The sequence below is a fragment of the Somniosus microcephalus genome, chromosome 14 (genome assembly GCF_052327205.1).
Source record: "Somniosus microcephalus isolate GS21.2 chromosome 14, FLI_Smic_1.0, whole genome shotgun sequence".
Lineage (NCBI taxonomy): Eukaryota > Metazoa > Chordata > Chondrichthyes > Squaliformes > Somniosidae > Somniosus > Somniosus microcephalus.
In genome coordinates, this window is record NC_141000.1 from 112,589,088 (window position 1) to 112,611,433 (window position 22,346).

Below are 22,346 nucleotides of genomic sequence, written 5' to 3' on the forward strand. Positions count from 1 at the left end.
TTTAACGCCTCATCCGAAAGACAGCACTGCCGACAGTGCAGTACTCCCACAGCGCCGCGCTGGGTGCATCAGCCTAGATTTTTGTGCTCATGTCCCTGGAGTGGGACTTGAACCCACAACCTTCTGATCCAGAGACTGAGCGACAGCTGACACGGTTTATGGAAAAGCCCTGCTGTATGACTAATAAGGTTGTGCAATTTCTTTGCTCCTCAGACCTCTCTTGGATGATAAGAAGGCCACCATCCCATGCTTGGCTGATAGACTTACGTCAGAACTTGTTGACCACATCATAGTAAGTTTTTGGTAAATACGTTCGAGTTCAACCCTATCCACAGTTAGAGGTTGTGTCAGTTAATTTAACATGAACTTTTACACATTGTTGATTTTTGCATTGTAATCATCTTCTTGCATTTTTGAAGAAATCTTTGCCCAGTTTGGAAAAGGAGATTGAAGAGAAACTGTGCACAACAGCCAAAGAATTGGAAAGACAGGGTGAGGGAGTTCCAGACACAGACAGTGAAAAAGTAACTTTTATGATTCAGGTTAGTATTGCATCTTATAAATCGTAAATGGGCTGAAAATCAGCAGACCTTCTGGCAACACGCTGCTACTATGACGCCAGGGGGAGTGGGCCTTAAATTTGGCCAGAAACGGGACACATAAAGTGTGGGGTAAATCATCAGGGATTCCATAGAGCCTTATCAGGGACAGAGCCTCCACCCACTTCATACAAGTTCAATGGCAAAAGAAGGGGGTTGAGCCAAGGATGGAGATTCCCTACAACATTTCTGACCGTCAGCGAGACCGGACGTGCCATCGATAATATACCATGCTGCAAAAACCGTGGAGGTTGAGCCCATTTTAGGGGTTCAGGCTGGCATCGAAGCCTGAATTCTCAAAAAGAAAGCTCGTTTTAGGAGTGCACATCCGATTTTCTTCCTGAGGCGGGAACCTGGCATCGCCCCCACCCACCCTCAAACCGGGACTTTGAATGGACTTTGAATGGAACTTCAACGGAAGCTCGGGATGTGACCCTAATTCCCTAGCCAGTGACTCCATCTCTCTCCCTAACACACGGCTCGCAACTTTGGTGTCATATTTGACCCTGAAATGAGCTTCCGCCCACATATCCGCAGCATAACAAAGACTGCCTATTTCCACCTCCGTAACATCGCCCGTCTCCGCCTTTGCCTCAGCTCATCCGCGGCTGAAACCCTCATCCATGCCTTTGTTACCTCTAGACTTGACTATCCAACGCACTCCTGGCTGACCTCCCACATTTTACCCTATGTAAACTTGAGGTCATCCAAAACTCGGCTGCCCGTGTCCTAATTCGCGCCAAGTCACAGTCACGTTCACCCATCACCCCTGCGCTCACTGACCTACATTGGCTCCCGGTTAAGCAACGCCTCGATTTCAAAATTCTCATCCTCGTTTTCAAATCCCTCCATGGCCCCGCCCCTCCCTATCTCTCTAATCTCGTCCAGCCCCACAACCCCCTGAGATATCTGCGCTCCTCTAATTCTGCCCTCTTGAGCATCCCTGATTATAATCGCTCAACCATTGGTGGCCGTGCCTTCTGTGGCCTAGGCCCTTAGCTCTGGAATTCCCTGCCTAAACCTCTCTACCTCTCCTTCCTCCTTTTAAGACGCTCCTTAAAACCTACCTCTTTGACCAAGCTTTTGGTCACCTGCCCAAATTTCTCCTTATGTGGCTTGGTGTCAAATTTTTTGTCTCATAACGCTCCTGTGAAGCGCCTTGGGACGTTTTTATTACGTTAAAGGCGCTATATAAATACAAGTTGTTGTTGTGATTGGGGGGGCACCCGCCGTTGGCATGTGAATTAGGGGACCTCCCCCCGGATACCACAAACTTTGGAGGAATCCGTGGCGGAGGTCCAAGGCCAGTGCATTCTGGTACTTACAACGGGATGAACCTCCCCTCACCCCCTCCCTCCAGAGCCTGTCCAAGATGCCATAGCTGAGATATTGAACTCTGCAGAGTGAGAGAGATTGGGTCTGTGTCTTATCATGCCATGGGGCAACTTGTCACTACTCCACCATACTTCACCACACCAACGTGTTTTAATTGTAATGTGTGTTTAATACCTGTTGACGTTGCAGTTTTTTTTTACAAAAACGTCCAGATTTATTTCTATCGTACAGCAACCCAAAACCATTCACCGTTTAATATTTCATCCAAATAAACACTCTTTCCCCCCCCCCCCCAATGCAACCACTCCCAGCAGCAGTGCTACCCCAACCCCCTCTTGCCCAGAGACACAAGCAGCAGAGGAATTGAATAAATACTTTGTTTCTATCTTCACGGAGGAAGACACAACAAAACCTCTCAGAAATACCAGAAAACCAAGGGTGTGACGAGAATGAGGAACTTAAAGAAATTATTATTAGTAAAAAATAAAAAAAAAGTACTAGCAAAATTAATGGGACTAAAAGTCGACAAATCCCAAGGACCGGATGATCTACATCCTAGGGTTTCGAAAGAGGTGGCCATTGGGATAGTGGATGCATTCGTTGTCATCTTCCAAAATTCTATAGATTATGGAATGGTTCCTGCAGATTGGAGGATAGCAAATGTAACCCCGCTATTTAAGAAAGGAGGGAGAGAGAAAACGGGGAACTACAGACCTGTTAGCCTCACATCAGTAGTTGGGAAAATGCTGGAATCTATTATAAAGGATGCAATAACTGGGCACTTAGAAACGAATAGTAAGATTGGGCAGAGTCAACATGGATTTATGAAAGGGAAATCCTGTTTGACAAACCTATTGGAGTTCTTTGAGGATGTAACTAGTGGAGTAGACAAAGGGAAACCGGTAGATGTGGTGTATTTGGATTTTCAGAAGGCCTTCGATAAGGTCCCACACAAGAGGTCGGTGAACAAAATTAGGGCACATGGAATTGGGGGTAATATACTAGCATGGATTGAGAATTGGTTAACAGACAGAAAACAAAGAGTAGGGATAAACGGGTCTTTTTCAGGATGGCAGGCTGTGACTAGTGGGGTACCGCAAGGATCGGTGCTTGGGCCCCAGCTATTCACAATCTATATCAATGATTTGGACGAGGGGACTAAATGTAACATTTCCAAATTTGCTGATGATACAAAGCTAGGTGTCAGTGTCAGTTGTGAAGAGGCTTCAAGGGGATCGCGACAGGCTCAGTGAGTGGGCGAGAACATGGCAGATGGAATATAATGTGGATAAATGTGAAGTTATCCACTTTGGTAGAAAAAACAGAAAGGCAGAGTATTTCCTAAATGGTGAAAGATTGGGGAATGCAGATGCTCAAAGGGACCTGGGTGTCCTTGTCCATGAGTCACTGAAAGTGAATGTGCAGGGGCAGCAAGCCATTAGGAAGGCAAATGGTATGCTGGCCTTCATTACAAGAGGATTTGAGTACAGGAGTAAAGAAGTCTTACACCAATTATATAGGGCCTTGGTGAGACCACACCTGGGGTACTGTGTACAATTTTGGTCTCCTTACCCAAGGAAGGATATACCTGCCATAGAGGGAGTGCAACGAAGGTTCACGAGATTGATTCCTGGGATGGCAGGACTGTCGTATGAGAAGTGATTGAGTAAACTAGGCCTGTATTCTCTTGAATTCAGAAGAATGAGAGGGGATCTCATTGAAGCATACACAATTATTACAGGGCTTGATAGGATGGATGCTGGGAGAATGTTTCCCTTAGCTGGGGAGTCTAGGCCACAGCCTCAAGATAAAGGGTAGGCCATTCAGGACTGAGATGAGAAGAAATTTCTTCACACAGAGGGTGGTGAATCTTTAGAATTCTCTACCCCAGAGGGCTGTGGCGGCTCAGTCATTGGGTATATTCAAAACAGAAGTTGATAGATTTCTGACTAGTAAGGGCATCAAGGGATATGGCGATAGGGCCGGTGAATGGACTTGAGGCAGAAGATCAGCCATGATCTCATTGAATGGCGGAGCAGGCTTGAATGGCCTGCTCCTGCTCCTATTTCTTATGTTCTTAAGTGATCGCCATTGTCCACCGTCTTCGATTTTGTTCACAGAAAATCAATGCGTTTGGTCAACACCTCACAGGTTTAGCTTCAGGGGAGGAGCCTGACGATTGCATCAAGAAGGAGAGGTGCTACACAAACGTACGGAGGGAGTTTGAAAACTGGAACGATCATCTCAATATGGTTAAACAGCAATGTGAGTGCATAAGGAAATAGGGAGTACAATTATGTAATTTCAATAACTTTTTCAGAGCCAGGCAGGGCATCGGACTGAAAACTGAACTAACACTGCTCATATCTAATTGGACCAGGTTGTAGATTCTTTTGTCTTCTGACACGTTTCCTCATAACTGTTCTGTATCCAAGTGCCCTTCACCCGCGAAGATTCCTACCCTCCTCACACTCCTGCTAACCTTCCTCAGACAACTCATCCTTTTCCGGTGATTTAAAGATGGTTGTTTGGCATTTGTATTTTACAGCTGTGTTGAAGGAAAACAGTGGTCTGTGTTTCTCTTTTAGGGTTGTCCTGCTGTGCATCTCCCAATATTTTCTCTTTCTGTTTCTGTGTTTCCTTAACTGCATGGTATGAATCTAAATTCTTGGCTTCCAAGTTGGGAGGGAAGGAAGAGGGGGTATGGATGGTTTCAGCCGTGGCTCATTGATGTGCCTCAATAATTCCGAGACTCGATGTTAGCGAAACAAAACAAGGCTTTTATTAACTTAGAAAGTAACACGTAAGAGAGAGAGGTATCTTCCTTCTGGAGACTGAGGCCAGACTGAGCTAGCTTACAAAAGGGGCCAGGTATGGGCGGAGCCCTACACACACAGCACATTCCAGCACATTCCAATAAACAATACAATGAGGACTGGGGGAAGGGAAATGACACTGAAACCGACCACAGTCACAGGCAGTGATGAATGGAATATTTCATCACACTCTGTGGGTAGCACTCTTGCCTCTGAGTCAGAAGGTGGTGGGTTCGAGTCCCACGCCAGAAACTTGAGCACAAAAATCCAGGCTGACACTCCAGTGCAGTGCTGAGGGAGTGCTGTACTGTCGGAGGTGCCGTCTTTCGGATGAGACGTCTGCCCTCTCAGGTGGACGTAAACGATCCCTGGTCAATACTTATCCCTCAACCAACATCACTAAAATAGATTATCTAGTTGCAATCTCTTGTTTGTGGGAGCTTGCTGTGTGCAAATTGGCCTCAGCATCTCCTACATTACAACATTGACTACACTTCAAAAATACTTCCGTGGCTGAAGCCATGAAAGGCGCGATATAAATGCAAATTCTTTTCTAATTGATGGTCTGTTATGTGACCATGAGCTTTCACCTCATGCCTGTATCTAGCGCAAAGCACATTACCGCTATCATACCACACAATGAAATGCTGATCATCTCTTGAAAATGTAACCGTTTCCAATTTATTTACTTTGAATAACAGTCCATGGTGTGATGCGTAACAAAGTTCTGGAATATGAAAAATCTTACCGTGGGCGGGAGTTACCTGGGTTTGTCAACTACAAAACGTTCGAGTCGATAGTGAAGCAACAGATTGCTAAGCTGCAACAACCTGCCATTCAGATACTGAAGAAAGTTACAGGTAAGTCAACTGAAGCTTTATTGTTTCATCAAAGCGCGAAACCCCCAGAGCTCCCTTCGTTCAATATTGGAAGGGTTGACTACTTCAAAATGAATTTTTTTTTTCCTTTTCTCTTTGTCCTTAAATTTATTTGATGTCTTTTGGTTCCTACCCCCATTCCCCCTTGGGTCCCCCTGGCCGCGATCAATGCTTTTCCTAAATTGGCCACAAGGGCAAGACAGAGTAGCGCTACTGATTTACTTTACCCCAGCCTCTCCATAAGAGTAAGGTCATGAGCCGGAATTTCCTCAGAGCTGCTCTCGCTCCGCGTGTAAATGGGTTTTCCGTCACAAATCCAGTGAAGTTCCGATGGCAGAGCGGGAACACCTCTGAGGAAACTCTTGGGCCTTGCATGACACGGGTCGAAACTGGCCATTTCTCCATTGAAAGAGATTGATGCCAATATCCTGGCCAGATGAGTGCTGTGTGAGCACAATGACTGGCAGCTGGGGGATGGCGAGCTGACTGACCTCTCTTGATTCAGCAACGGCAACTCATTCAAATAATCAGCTCCCTATCTGTTTTGTCACGAGCACAGGTAGTGCATTGAATGAATGAAAGCAATGAGGAGAGCAGAGCTGCGGCACCATTTTAAGAAACTGGTGTTTGTTGTGGCTGGGTGGACCAGCAGGAATGAAACCTCAACAAGGACAACTGGGCCGAACCATCGCCTCCGACGAGGAGGCATCGGATTAATTGTTTGGAGAGGTTCAGAGCAGGAAACTAGCGATCTTTGGTACAGGGGCGGAACCGCCCGGTGCGGGCCACGGGGGCGGAACCGCCCGGTGCGGGCCACGGGGGCGGAACCGCCCGGTGCGGGCCACGGGGGCGGAACCGCCCGGTGCGGGCCACGGGGGCGGAACCGCCCGGTGCGGGCAAATGTGCAGCAAGCATGGCAAGAATTGTTGAACTGAGCCAGTGTTGTCTCCCAAGTTCATATTAAGTTCATGGGCTCAATTACAGTTGGCCAAACATCATGCAACATCAACAGAAGTGCCCCCTAGGAATTGAGTTCAGCCCATCTAAACTCATCTCGCATCGGGCCTTTATAAGCCAGTACAGGAGACTTTCACCTCTGGTCGAGCCTAGCTTTGAACTTGGGTCCCAGAATGGAAAGGATGGTGTACTAACGCAGTTGATCACCCAATCTCCCTATCTTACTGTGAAGCATCTACATTCATGCCAACCTTTGTCATCTTTGAAGACATGTTCCAATTCCACTCGTGAATACGTCAATTATATATATTTTTTTCCCACTTTCTATTGCAGAAATTGTACGAGACGCTTTTCTGGATGTCGCTGTCTACACTTTCTGTGGAGTTCCAAATCTTTTGAGAGCTGCCAAGGTACAGTGTAGATATTAGTACACATATTTGAATTTGTTACTGGGATGTGGGCATTGCTGGCAAGGCCAGCATTTATTGCCCATCCCTAATTGCCCTTGCAAAGGTGGTGGTGAGCCGCCGCCTTGAACCGCTGCAGTCCGTGTGGTGAAGGTACTCCCATAGTGCTGTTAGGGAGGGAGTTCCGGGATTTTGACCCAGCGACGATGAAGGAACGGCCACTATATTTCCAAGTCAGGATGGTGTGCAACTTGGAGAGGAACTTGCAGATGATGGTGGTCCTGTGCACCTGCTGCCCTTGTCCTTCTAAGTGGTAGAGGTCGCGAGTTTGGAAGGTGCTGCCGAAGAAGCCTTGGCGAGTTGCTGCAGTGCATCTTGTAGATGGTACACACTGCAGCTACGGTGTTCCGGTGGTGGAGGGAGTGAATGTTTAAGGTGGTGGATGGGGTGCCAATCAAGCGGGCCGCTTTGTCCTGGATGATGTTGAGTTTCTTGAGTGTTGTTGGAGCTGCACTCATCCAGGCAAGTGGAGAGTATTACATCACACTCCTTACTTGTGCCTTGTAGATGGTGGAAAGGCTTTGGGGAGTCGGGGGATGAGACACTTGCCACAGAATACCTAGCCTCTGACCTGCTCTTGTTGCCACAGTATTTATGTGGCTGGTCCAGTTAAGTTTCTGGTCGATGGTGAACCCCAGGATGTTGAATGTTACCTGCCACTTATCATCCCAAGCCTGAATGCCATCTAGGTCTTGCTGCATGCGGGCATGGACTGCTTCATTATCTGAGGAGTTGCAAATGGCACCTCTGGAATTCAGCTCCTTTGTCCATGTTTGGACCAAAGCTGTAATGAGGTCTGAAGCCGAGGCGTCCTGGCAGAACCCAAACTGAGCATCAGTAAGCAGGTTATTGGTAAGTGCTGCTTGATGGGAAGATGTCATCAACAGTGCCATCACTTTGCTGATGTGTGAGAGTAGACTGATGGGGTGGTAATTGGCCGGATTGAATTTGTCCTGCTTTTTGTGGACAGGACATACCTGGGCAGTTTTCCACATTGTCGGGTAGATGCCAGTGTTGTAGCTGTACTGGAACAGCTTGGCTAGAGGCACGGCTAGTTCTGGAGCAGTCCTCCGCATGATAGCTGGGATGTTGTCAGGGCCCATGGCCTTTGCTGTATCCAGTGCGCTCAGCCTTTTCTTGATATCGCGTGGAGTGAATCGAATTGGCTGAAGGCTGGCTTCTGTGATGGTGGGGACCTCCGGAGGAGGCCGATATGGATCATCCACTCGGTGCTTCTGGCTGCAGATGTTTGCAAATGCTTCAGCCTTGTCTTTTGCGCTTGCGTGCTGGGCTCTGCCATCATTGGGGATGGGGATATTCATGGAGCCTCCTCCGCCCGTTAGTTGTTTAATGGTCTAGCACCATGGACTGCAGAGCTTTGATCTGATCTGTTGATTGTGGGATCGCTTAGCTCTGTCTATGGCATGCTGCTTCTGCTGTTTAGCATCCATGTAGTCCTGCATTGCAACTTTCCCAGGTTGGCACCGCATTTTAAAGTATGCCTGGTGCTGCTCTTGGCATGCTCTTCTACACCACTCATTGAACCAGGGCTGGCCCCCTGGTTTGGTGGTAATGGTAGAGTGAGGAATATGCCGGTCCATGAGGTTACAGATTGTGGTGGAATACAATTCTCCTGCTGCTGATGGCCCACAGCGCCTCATGGATGCCCAGTTTTGAGCTACTAGATCTGTTCTGAATCTGTCCCATTTAGCATGGTGGTAGGGCCACACAACACGATGGAGGGTGTCCTCATTGTGAAGATGAGACTTCGTCTCCACAAGGACAGTGCAGTGGTCACTGCTACCAATGCTGTCATGGACAGATGCATCTGTGACTGGTAGATTGGCGAGGACGAGGTCAAGTAGATTTTTCCCTCGTGTTGGTTCTCTCACCACCTGTCGCAGGCCTAGTCTGGCAGTTATGTCCTTCAGGACTCGGCCAGCTCAGTCAGTAGTGGTGCTACCGAGCCACTCTTGGTGATGGACATTGAAGTCCCCCACCCATGGTACATTCTGTGCCCTTGCTACCCTCACTGCTCGTTCCAAGTGGTGTTCAACAAGAACGAGTACTGATTCATCAGCTGAGGGAGAGCGATTGGTAATCAGCTGGAGGTTTGCTTGACCTGAAGCCATGAGACTTCATGGGGTCTGGAGTCAATGTTGAGGACTCCCAGGGCCACTCCCTCCCAACTGTATACCACTGAGCCGCCACCCCTGGTGGGTCTGTCCTGCTGGTGGGACAGGACATACCCAGGGATGGTGATGGAGGAGTCTGGGACATTGGCTGAAAGGTATGATTCTGTGAGTATACATCTCCATGTTTGAATCCCTCCAATCAGGTTTCCGCCCTTGCCAAAGTACTGAAACAGCTCTCATCAAAGTCGCAAATGACATCCTTTGTGACTGTGACAAAGGTAAACTATCCCTCCTCATCCTTCTTGACTTGTCTGCAGCCTTTGACATGGTTGACCACTCCATCCTTCTCCAACGTCTCTCTACCATTGTCCAGCTGGGTGGGACTGCACTCGCCTGATTCCATTCTTATCTATCTAATCGTAGCCAGAGAATCACCTGCAATGGCTTCTCTTCCCTCTCCTGCATCGTTACCTCATCTACATGCTGCCCCTTGGCGGCATCATCCAAAAACACAGCATCAGTTTCCACATGTACACTGATGATGCCAGCTCTACCTCACCACCACTTCACTTGATCCCTCCACGGTCTCTAAATTCTCAGACTGCTTGTCCAACATCCAGTTCTGGATGAGCAGAAATTTTCTCCAATTAAATATTGGGAAGGCCTAAGCCATAGTTTTCAGTCCCTGCCACAAACTCCGTTCCCTAGCCACTGACTCCATCCCTCTCCCTAACATCTGTCTGAGGCTGAACCACACTGTTTGCAACCTTGGTGTCATATTTGACCCTGAAATGAGCTTCCGACCACATATCTGTGGCATAACTAAGACTGCCTACTTCCACCTCCGTAACATCGCCTGTCTCCATCCTTGCCTCAGCTCATCCTCTGCTGAAACCCTCATCTATGCCTTTGCTACCTTTAGACTTGATAATTCCAACACACTCCTGGCTGGCCTCCAACATTCCACCCTACGTAAACTTGAGGTCATCCAGAACTCTGCTGCCCGTGCCCTAACTCACACCAAGTCCCATTCACCCATCACCCCTGTGCTCGCTGACCTACATTGGCTCCTGGTTAAGCAATGTCTTGATTTCAAAATTCTCATCCTTGTTTTCAAATCCCTCCATGGCCTCGCCCCTCCCTATCTCTCTAATCTCCTCCAGCCCCACAAACCCCCCGAGATATCGGCGCTCCTCTAATTCTGCCCTCTTGAGCATCCCTGATTATAATCGCTCAATCATTGGTGGCCGTGCCTTCAGTTGCCTCGGCCCTAAGCTCTGGAATTCCCTGCCTAAACCTCTCCACCTCGCTACCTCTCTCTCCTTTTAAGATGCTCCTTCAAACCTACCTCTTTGACCAAGCTTTTGGTCACTTGCCTGAATTTCTCTTCTGGCCTGGCGTCAAATTTTTTGTCTTCTAACACTCCTGTGAAGCGCCTTCGGATGTTTTACTACATTAAAAGCGCGAGATAAATGCACGTTGTTGTTGTATTAGTCCAGGCCTCAGGATTACTAGTCCAGTAACATAACCACTATGCATTCGATCCAATTTTTCACCTACAAAGCTTTTTTTTTTCAAAATTACCTGAACTGCAATTTACTTAATGGACAGTGGATATGGGGCAGAGTGAGCTGATCATGGAATTTATTATTTAAAATAATTTGCTTAATGCCTCTGTTTAGAAAGCACACAAAATAATGGCCTGTGAATCAGTCAAGCCTTCATGTGTTCCTACAATAGCAACAACTTATACTTGTACTTATATACTTCTTCTTCAGCAGTCCCTCGGAACCGAGGATGACTTGCTTCCACACTAAAAATGAGTTCTCAGGTGACTGATGCGGAACCTACAGTCTCTGTCACAGGTGGGGCAGACGGTGGTTGAAGGGACGGGTGGGTGGGGTGCTTGGGTTGACGTGCGCTCCTTCCGCTGTTTGCACTTGGCTTCTGCTTGCTCCTGGCGAAGAGATTCGAGGTGTTTGGCGCCTTCCCGGGTGCTTCTCCACCACTTTGTACGGTCTTGGGCCAGGGATTCCCAGGTGTCGGTAGGGATGATGCACTTTTTCAAGGAGGCTTTGAGGGTGTCCTTGAAGAGTTTCCTCTGCCCACCTGGGGCTCTCTTGCTGTGCCGGAGCTCTGAGTAGAGTACTTGTTTTGGGAGTCTTGTATCGGGCATGCGGACAATGTGACCCGTCCATCGGAGCTGATTGAGCATGGTCAAAGCATCGATGCTGGGGATGTTGGCCTGAGCAAGAACACTGACATTGGTGCGCCTATCCTGCCAATGGGTTTGCAGGATCTTGCGGAGGCAGCGTTGGTGGTACCTCTCCAGTGCTTTGAGGTGCCTGCTGTACATGGTCCATGTCTCTGAAGCATACAGGAGGGCGGGTATTACTGCTGCTCTGTAGAGCATGAGCTTGGTGTTGGGTTTGAGGTCCTGGTCTTCAAACACTCTTCCCTGTACTTATATAGCGCCTTTAACGTAGTAAAACATCCCAAGGCGCTTCACAGGAGTGTTATCAAACAAAATTTGTTAATTTATGAATTTCACTTCTAATATTTTTCTCTCAAACAAACATTCTCCACAATATTAATCCCTGCTCTTGTCACGAAATGTGTTGAATTATTTTAGGTACTTCCCAATTAAATAGTGGGAAACAAACTTAATTGTACTCTCAATTTTTAATCTCCTATTTAAAACATTTATACCAAATCAAAATTGTACATTATCAGTTTAATCGAAGTATTTTCTGTGTCTTAAAGTAGTTTTCTGCAATTTTTATACATCATTACATAGCTCTTGTTTCTGTTACCACTCCACTAAACGTTTCAGAGGAAATCTATATTTACATTATTCCTGGAACTTGTTAGGACTATAGAATGACAAAATAAAATGGTTTGTGTTTCTCCCCTTTTTTGTTCTCTTCCTAAACGTCTTAATATTTTTTAAAAAGTCAATAAAAAGTAATATGTAACTCCTACAAATCCTCCCCCTCCTCAACAGCATGGTTGCATGTTTGTGTAAAGCTACTCACTTCAGTCGATCGTTAAAAATTGAAATTTCTCAATATTTGATTTTGAAAACGTTTTAAGCATTTCAGAGCCTCTTTTTAAAAGCGTTTGGACTCCAAGACCTGGCTGAAACTTGTTTAGATGAGGGGAAAATTGATTGTTGTTTCTGTTTCTTCCAAAATCATATTCGAAACTTGGGGGGGAAAAAGTATGTTTAACACTCATATTTATTGTGAAAAGTTCATTAAAAATCTTTAAATTCTTTCAAGTCTCGTTGCAGCTTTGACAGAAGTTGCTCCCAGTTTCTCTTTTCCTCTTCAAAGCTGTTGTGAAACATACAACAAAAAATAATAAACTCTAATTCCAAACAGAGCTCAAATAAGAAAGTGAATAAAGTGGTTAAACTTCCCAGGAAGGCGGTGAGGTTATCGATCCCCAGCCTTGGCAATGAGTTGTGATCAGTTTTAGAGAAGTTGTTTCCTCTTTTTCTGTTGCCATTCCCTCCGTGTCTCTCAGACTTTGAGGTACAAACAGGGGTACAAACTTTCCCCCTCTCTCATAATATGATTTAAATAACACTGATAAATTCTTTCAAAAAGGGGACAACACCTGGCAAAATTTAACTGGAACTTACCGCGGGACATGCGTGACCCCGGTATCCCGCGAGCCGGCGCTTAAGGCTGAAAGGCGAAGAATCAGAGCGTGGGGGATTCTCCCGCTGTCCAGCTGAAAGTTCAAGGGAGAAAACTAAACCCCTCCCATCGGAACACGCACTTCAAGAGCTGCCATTGCGATCGGCTCTGAGGTCACAAGACTCGCAAACGAGTCTGTCTGGATTCCCGGGGCCGTTGTGTATCGGGCCCCTCCCCCACCCCAGCTACTATCAGTGACAGTCGTTGTCCGTTCAGCCCCTCGAGCCTGCTCCGCCATTCAATTAGATCATGGCTGATCTGCATCTCAATTCCATCTACCTGCTTTGATTCTACATCCCTTAATACCCTTGCCCAACAAAAATCTGATCAATCTCAGTTTTGAAATTTTCAATTGACCTCCGGCCTTAACAGCTTCTTGGGGGGGAGAGTTCCAGATTTCCACTAGCCTTTGTGTGAGGAAGTGCTTCCTGGCGTCACCCCTAAACGGCCCAGCTCTAATTTTAAGATTATGCCCCCTTGTTCTGGACTTCCCCCCCCCCCCCCCCCCCCCCCCCCCACCAGATCAAATAGTTTCTCTCCATCAAACCTTTAGTCATCTTAAACTCCTTGATCAGATCACCCCTTCATCTTCTGTACTCCAGGGAACCAAAGTGTAGTCTCTGCAGCCTGTCCTCATAATTTAACCCTTTCAGCCCCAGTATCATTCTAAAAGGTATGTTAAACAGGTACATTGCCCTGCCCAATTACAAAGACAACATTGAGATGACTGGTTATATAAAATGTAGACCTAGAAATTCCAGTATTGGTGACATTGTATTTTTTTTTGTTACCAGATAAGAACTGAAGACCTAAAGAAACAGCAAGAAAGCCAGGCAGAAAATCTGCTGCGGATTCAATTCAAGATTGAAAATGTGGTGTATTCGCAAGACACCATCTACAGCCAGCTGCTTATCAAGAAAAAAGCCAAATCCGAAGAAGGGGCATCCAAGCCAACCGGCCAGTTGCCAGCCTTTACATTTGGATGTCCAGCTGTGGTTAACAGTGTTGCCACCATTCATGAAATGACAACCCATCTGCAAACATATTACGAGGTGGGTTCAGCGCCGCTGAATGGGTTGAGATGGATATTCTTGTAGACTGTGGGGGATTAAAACACTTTAGGGGAGAAATTGGGCGAGTAGCGCCACTTGTTAGCGCCTAAAGAGGCAGGCAGTGGCTGTAGCGCCACTGGCTGTGCCTCCCGCGATATTGAGCAGGGACGCTAATGGTGGTGTTAGCCTTTTGCGCTGCGCCGCCACCGATGACATCATCGGTGTGCGCAGCGCCCCGTTCACTCTTTGGTTGCGAACGCCGCAGTTGCGCCGTTCGCTACCCGCGCCTGGTTCACGGGGCCTTACTGTGCTGGCAGCGGCGCAAGTTAAGGTGGAGTTGCGGGGCCGCCGCCTTTTTCGGCGGCCGCCTGCCGGCATTTCTGTCCCTGGCCTCCTGACCCCCCCCCCCCCCCGTGGCATTGCCGGCTGTTTCCTGAGAGCCCGGCACTTCTCGTTGGTGCCGGGCTCTTTTGCCAGCACTCGCGATCGGGGCTCGGGCTGCTGCAGGCCCCCCCCCCCCCTTAACAATGGGAGGAAGGCCTGCAGTACCGCAGCGTGCCGTTGTTGCGCTGCGATATTCAGTTTCAGCGCCCTAAGAGGGATGCGGAGCACCTCGAGCCTCGCCCCGTCTCCCTCTAGGGGCAATGAAACTGAATATCGGGCGATCGCTGAAGACTCGAACGCTGCGCTAAATCCTGCGCTCAGGCGAACTTGGCGCCAGTTTGGCGCCTCAACCCAATTTCTAGGCCTTTAAGCCCAATGGAAAGAACAGAAAGATTGTGATTTATATAGCTCCTAGCGACACCTCCAAGTGAATGACATGCAATAAGTGGAAATGGCTGATGTTATGCGGAAGCCATTTTGTGCAAAGCAAGATCCTATTGACAGCAATGTGATGGGTGGGCAGTTAATTGGGAAGATTTTATAGTAAAAGGTATTTATATTTTAAAAAAAAAAAAAAAAAAAAAAAAAAATTCTGGATAGGAAAATATTCACCAGCATTTCACTAAGTTGCCCATGCTATGCTGAGAGCTGTGTCCTTGTACTTGTGAAAGATCATTACCTCTTCGCTACTTAGTGAGAATGTAGAGAATGCAGTAAGTAAGGCAGCGAAGATTGGCAACATTTACACACCAAGTCTGCAGAATTCTTAATCCCAGCATGACGTCTCTTGGCAAACAGTTTTACGATTGAGAAACCGGGATGAAGTGCTGAAGACCCGTTGGTGCAGGACACTGCCAAGAATGAGAAGAGTATCAGAGAGGTGAATATTCTTGCAGTTTCTCCCGCTCCCTCACCGTAACCAGCGGAAACCCTGCTCATCCACGTAGACAGGATTTCCGCCGCGCTTCCGTCAAAGTAACTGTCGCAGAGCAGGAGAAGCCCCGAGGGGATTCACCTCCACCCCCAATGGTTCGAAGTTTATTCTTATAGTCTCCCTGGTGACAGGCTTGTGAGAAAGAAGAGCACACATTTTCAAATGTGCTTTGTGATTGGCTTAATTTGTATTTCACTGGCAGTTTGTTTTAGAATTTTAGAGGTTTGGTATTCAAAATCCAGCAAGTCCCAGTAACACTCTCATTAAAAAGATGTTCCAGTCAAGATAACTAGTTATACAAAAGCAAAATACTGCGGATGCTGGCAATACTCAGCAGGATGGGCAGCATCTGCGGAGAGAGAAACAGAGTTAACGTTTCATCAGAATAACAGTTGTCATTTGCACAGATCATGTGTGTACAGTGGTGTTTCCTTGCCTCCTATTCTGAAGATGTTGACTTACTGGGGTACAGTTCCACAGGCATCATTCACCACCACCACCCCCCCCCCCCCCCCCCCCACTGTCTCACCCAAGCGCCCATTATTGATGTGTGAGCCTAAACAGGAAGTGACAGCAGGCTATCCAATTGTACTGGACATAACAGATGAGCATGACTGCCCTTATTTAGCATCTATGCGTGTGCAATTGCAGTTGGGTTGATGCACAGCAATCAAGAGTGTGAACCTTGCTGAATTTCCCCATCCCAAACCCAGAGTCCGTCTGGTCAACTGTAGTAACCTAAAGCACTGTCTCCACTAAAATCCGTTAACTTGGCACAGACCGAGGAGGACCAAGCATGGGAGCTTCCTAATCTGAGTTGGAGAATTTACTACAGCTAACTGGCAAGGAAGTTCATGATTCACTTCTGCTCCTTTTTTTTCCCCCCCTCAGATTGCGACCGCTCGAATGGCCGACCAGATTCCCCTGATAATACGCTTTTGCATTCTGCAAGAGTTTGCCTCCAAGTTACAGATTGAGATGCTGCAGCTTCTGCAGGAGAAGGATCGCATTGACGAGTATCTCCATGAGGAGAGACGCACTGTAGAGAACAGGAGGAACCTCAGAAACAAACTGGAACGACTGACGCAAGCTCAGCATTATCTGTCCAAGTTTTATTGAATTTAATTGGAAATCGAAGAGCTATTCCAAATTGAACCCAGCTCACTTTCTAGCTACAATGGTAAAGAGTTCTCTCGCTACTCCCAAAAGATTTAAGTGTCAGAAGGTCGTGGGTTCAAGTCTCACTCCAGGGACTTGAGCACATAAAGCTAGGCTGACGCTCCAGTGCAGCGCTGAGGGAGTGCTGCATTGTCGGAGGTGCCGTCTTTTGGCTGAGGCGTTAAACCGAGGCCCCATCTGCGCTCTCCGGTGGACGTAAAAGATCCCATGGCATTATTTCAAAGAAGAGCGGGGGAGTTATCCCCGGTGTCCTGGCCAATATTTATCCCTCAATCAACATAACAAAAAACGATTATCTGGTCATTATCACATTGCTGTTTGTGGGAGCTTGCTGTGCACAAATTGGCTGCTGCGTCTCCCACATTACAACAGTGACTACACTCCAAAAGTACTTCATTGGCTGTAAAGCGATTTGAGACATCCGGTGGTCGTGAAAGGCGCTATATAAATGCAAGTCTTTCTTTCTGTTGATAGAATCCATTACGTGACCAAACCGTTCTATTGTAGAAGCTTTCTTTGTAGGAACAGTCCAGGGCCAATTGGGCCCAAGAAGTCTGTTCCATTTTTGTTTGATCAACTACCGACCTGCTTTCTCAACATGTCCCTCATTATTTTTTCTCTCTGCTGTGAATTGCCTCTTTAACCCTTTATACCATCCAAGTGATTTAATGGTAGATTTCTTCTGTTGCCCTTTGGGTGGAAACGTTTTGCCTGACTTCTCTTTCATTTGTACCCCTTAGTACTTGAGCCCTTTTCCATAAGATTGGGATTGTCAATATCTTAGTTTCTTACCGGATCCGAATGTCTTTGGAGCTTTTCAAAGGAAAGGAACAGCTTCAGGTTTAAATTTTATAGCGCAAGTTGAAATGTACCAATTGACGGGGGTCGTTTTACTTTGCCGTTAATAGATTAAAAGAGTGAAAATGCCAAAGTTTATAAAGTAGTATTGAGTCTTATTTCTACGCAGATGGAGGTGGGGTGCAATAGAAGCCAGAGGTTAGAGAACAGAGTGCGCTCGGGTTACTCGTGTAGAGTTACAATTGTGGCAAGCCCCGACCACATTTCACGAGATTGTCACGGACCTGCCGTTTTCATTCCGACCAGCTGCACAACCCCAAGGGAAATCCAGAACCACCACCTTGGAGGTAAAAATGGATAAAATGTTGGCTATACGGGAAACCGGCAACCTTACCGGCGGATCAAAAGAACAGCAGGTATCGGCGGTAACAGCACAAACAATTTTTTTAAAAGTCAGCAGCCCCCCCGCACAGTCGCTAGTGGGGTTCCGACGTAATGGTCATGCTCAACCCATGTTTAATAGGGGCCAACGACAGATGATGCACGTCGACACGGGTTTGGCAGTGACCATCATTCATACTCCACATCCTGAATGCCACACGGCGGCCGCAGGGAAGCGCTTGCTTCTCACGGGCTCTGACTGGGTCCTCGCAGCCGCCTTTTTGAGGCCCCCCTCAACTCACCTAAATCTGGATGTGGTTGTGTGTAGCCTGCGATCCGCGGCTATAACGTGTACCAAGGAAGGAAGTGGAATATTGGGATGCGCTGACTCAATACAGGGTTTTGGTGGACTGTATTAACGAATGTTTGTGGTTTAATTCGGATAACTAAAACCCTTGAGTGGAAATTTCAGATGTACATTCAGTGTTTGCTATTAAGAAAGCCGAGATAAATGCCTTTCCAGTCCACCAGAACCCTGCTGTTGGGAACTTAGTCATAACGGCACAGGAGGCCGCCATTCGGCCCATCGAGTCCGTGCAGGCGCTCTGTAGAGCAATCCAGACAGTCCCATTCCCCCGCTGTAGCCCTGCAAGTTTATTTCCCTCAAGTGCCTATCCAGTCTCCCCTTGAAAACATGACCCGCTTCCACCACTTCTGTCGGCAGTGAATTCCAGGTCCTCACCACTCGCTGCATAAAAAAGTTCTTCCTCACATCCCCCCTGTTTCTCTTGCCCAAAACCTTAAATCTGTGAGCCCTAGTCCTTGTAACATCAGCTAATGGGAACAGCCTTTCTCTGTCTACCTTATCCAAACCTGTCATAATCCTGTACACCTCTCAAATCTCCCCTCAACCTCCTTTACTCCAAGGAGAACAATCCCAGCTTCTCCAACCTAACCTTGTAGCTAAAATCCCTCATCCCTGGAACCATTCTGGTAAATCTCTTCTGCACCTTCTCAAGGACCTTCACATCCTTCCTAAAGTGTGGTGACCAGAACTGGACGCAATACTCCAGTTGTGGCCTAACCAGCGCTTTATAAAGGTTCAGCATAACTTCTCTACTTTTGTACTTAATACCTCCTATTTATGAAGCCCAAGATCCCATATGCTTTGCTAACTACTCTCTCAATATGTCCTGCCACCTTCAAAGATCTATGCATATGAACCCCCAGGTCCCTATTTCCCTGCACACTCGAGAAGCTCGACACCATTCAGGATAAAGCAGCCCACTTGATTGGCACTCCATCCACCACCTTCAACATTCACTCCCTCCACCACCGGCGCACTGTGGCTGCAGTGTGTACCATCTACAAGATGCACTACAGCAACTCGCCAAAGCTCCTTCAACAGCACCTTCCAAACCCGCGACCTCTACCACTTAGAAGGACGAGGGCAGCAGACGCATGGGAACATCACCACCTACAAGTTCCCCTCCAAGCCACACACCATCCTGACTTGGACCTGTATCTCTGTTCCTTCACTGTCGCTGGGCCAAAATCCTGGAACTCCCTTTCTAACAGCATTGTGGGTGTACCTACACCATATAGACTGCAGCGGTTCAAGAAGGCGGCTCACCACCATCTTCTCGAGGGCAATTAGGGATGGGCACTAAATGCAGGCCTAGCCAGCGACGCCCACATCCCATCAATGGAAAAAAAACTCTTTAGAACTGTGCCATTATTGCCCCTCCCTATCCCTTCTGCCAAAATGCATCACCTCACACTTCTCTATTAAATTCCATCTGCCCATTCTGCTAGCCTATCTATGTCCTGTTGCAATCGATTGGTATCCTTCTCATTGTTTGCCACATCTCCAAGTTTGGTATCATCAGCAAATTTTGAAATTTTACTCTGTATTCCAATATCCAGGTCATGTATATCAAAAAAAAGCTGTGGCCCCAGCACTGACCCTTGGGGAACACCACTGTCTACCATCCTCCAGTCTGAAAAACAACCATTTACCACGACTCGCTGTTTTCTGTCTTTAAGCCAATTTCTTATCCAAGCTGCCACTGACCCTCCTATTTCATGAGCCTCAATTTTGTTAACGAGCTTTTTATGTGGTACTTTGTCAAACGCTTTCTTAAAATCCATATAGACAACATCCACTGCATTCCCTTCATCAGCCTTCTCTGTTCAGCAAAAAATTTAATTAGATGAGTCCAACACGATCTGCCTTTTACAAATCCATGCTGGCGCTCCTTAATTAGCTAAAACCTCTCCAAGTGCCTGTTAATTTTTTCCCTGATTATTGTTTCTAAAGCCTTACCACTGGTGTTAAACAGACCAGCCTTCTAGTTACTAGGATTGTCCTTGCATCCTTTCTTGAACAATGGTGTCACATTTGCCACTTTCCAATCCTCTGGCATCTCCCCCGTATCTAGGGAAGATTGGAAGATTATGGCAAGCCCTTCCGCTATCTCCACCCCCACTTCCCTTAGCAACCTGGGATGCAAGCCATCCAGACCAGGCGACTTATCCACTCTAAGCATATCCAGCCTTTCCAGTACATCCTGCCTATCAATTTTCACCCCATCCATTACCTCTACCACCTCCGCTTCTACTGATATTTTGTCAGCATCTTCTTCCTTAGTAAACACTGATACAAAGTACTCATTGCGTATTCTAGCCTTGCCCTGTGCCTCTAATCATATATCACCACCTTTGTCCCTAATAGGCCCCACGCTGTATCTTACTACCCGCTTACTGTTTACATGCCGGTAGAAGATTTTTGGGTTCCCTTTTATGTTAACTGCCATTCTATTCTCATATTCTCGCTTTGCCAATCTTATTTTCCTCTTCAATTCCCCTCTCAACTTATTGGCCCAGAACTTGGTGTCGGGGGCTTGCCGCGCGTGCAAGCCCCCGATGTGCGCTCACCCTGCGCGCCGACATCTGAAACCTGGCCCGCAGTGGATTTCCTGTCAGTGGCCCGGTTCTGATGTCGGCGCGCTGTGCTAACCTGATCCAGCGGCGTAGTTAGTGCGATGTGCCGGCTGGGATCAGGTGAGCACTGTTCAGCCAATCCGGGGAGGGGAAACTTCATTCATAAGTTTGAGAGTAAGAACTGTCAAACTCATGAGAAGTACGGCACCCCAAAACACTACTTAAACTTTAAATAAAATTTAAAAAAAATCCCAATCATTAAATTAAGTATAAATAAGTTTAAAAAAATAATTTAAACATTAATTTTTTTTTTTGAAAAAATAATTTTTTAATAAAAAGGGTCTAAAACTAAACTTACCTTATTGTAGATTCTTTAAAATAATAAACCTGTGGAAAAAAAATTCTAAATTGCACTAAAACACCACTTACCTGTAAAAATAAATACTTACGTGTGCTTTTTACAAGCGTAAAGACCGGAGGCCTTTACACATGCGCAAATCCCCCAAAACAGAGGAAATCCAAGATGCACGCGCTGCCCCCTACAGCGCACGCGCTAGCCTCTTCAACTCTTGGGTTGGAGGAGAGGAAATGCCGGTTTTCAGCGCATGTGCTGTGCATGCTGAAAACCGGCATTTCCTCCAGCCAGACGCGTGAGTACCCCTTCCGTACTGACGCGTTTGGGGAGGAATTTCTGCCCCATTGTATTTGGCCTGGTTCACACTTGAAGAATTCAGCTGACATGCATCGTACGCCCTCTTTTTTTTTTTTTTGTTTCATCATCTCTTTCTCCCTCGTCATCCAAGGAGCCCTTGCTTTGGTTCCCCTACCCTTCCCTCTTGTTGGCGTGTACCTAGCCTGTACCTGAAACATCTCCTCCTTAAAGATCACCCATTGTTCTGTTAGTTTTTCCTGTCAAACTTTGGTTCGATTTTACCCTGGCTAATTCCCCTCTCATCCCATTGAAGTTAGCCCTCTTCCAATTTAGAAGTTTGACTTTAGATTGTTCCTTTCTCTTCTCCATTACTAATCTAAACCTTATGATACGATGATTACTCTTACCCAAATGTTCTCCCACAGACACTTGGCCCACCTCATTCCCCAGCACCAGATGCAGCAATGCCTCCGTCCTAGTTGGGCCAAGAACATACTGGTCAAAGAAGTTCTGCTGAACACATTTCAGAAATTCCTCCCCCTCCTTTCCCTTTACTCTAGCATTATCCCAATCAATATTTGGGTAATTAAAGTCCCCCAATATCACTACTCTATAGTTCTTGCACATCTCTGTGATTTCCCTGCAGATTTGCTCCTCTATATCTCTCACTATTTGGAGGCCTATAGAATACCCCCAATAGCGTGATCATACCCTTTTTGCTTCTCAACTCTAACCAAATTGATTCTGTCCTTGCCCCCTCAAGGACACCCTCTCTCTCTTTCCAACACTACAATGTCTTGTGACACCCTTGTTCAAGAAAGGGTGTAAGGACATTCCTAGTAACTACAGTCCGGTCAGTTTAACAACTTGTTACGAGAACGCGCGGATGTGTTTGTTAAAACTAAGCATAATTGTGGGTGAATGGGAGGGGAAGAGTCCATAAATGAACCCCCGCACCTATTCACCAAACAATGCTCTATACCCAAAGATAGTCATCTGTCTATCAGGGACACTGTTCAATCATTGATACGGCAGGGTATTGTTAGAGTGGGCACATTTACTACAAATTCCCTGATCTGGCCGGTAAAGAAACCCAACGGTAGTTGGCGATTGGCCATTGACTATTGCAAAT

The 22,346-nt window shown here is 46.9% G+C and overlaps 1 protein-coding gene across 5 annotated transcripts in view; it reads left to right on the forward strand.

Moving 5' to 3' along the window:
* LOC147107851 (interferon-induced GTP-binding protein Mx3-like) overlaps positions 1-17,380 on the forward strand; it is a 61,170-nt gene extending 43,790 nt beyond the window's left edge. For all 5 annotated transcript variants that reach the window (XM_086007210.1, XM_086007206.1, XM_086007208.1 and 2 more), the window contains 7 exons: positions 214-292; positions 420-542; positions 4,055-4,199; positions 5,452-5,610; positions 6,919-6,995; positions 13,686-13,943; positions 16,153-17,380. In XM_086007210.1, coding sequence (XP_085863336.1) covers positions 214-292; positions 420-542; positions 4,055-4,199; positions 5,452-5,610; positions 6,919-6,995; positions 13,686-13,943; positions 16,153-16,380 — 1,069 coding nt within the window. In that variant the 3' untranslated portion in view covers positions 16,381-17,380. The remainder of the gene's footprint in view (positions 1-213; positions 293-419; positions 543-4,054; positions 4,200-5,451; positions 5,611-6,918; positions 6,996-13,685; positions 13,944-16,152) is intronic.
* The last annotated feature ends 4,966 nt before the right edge of the window (positions 17,381-22,346 follow it).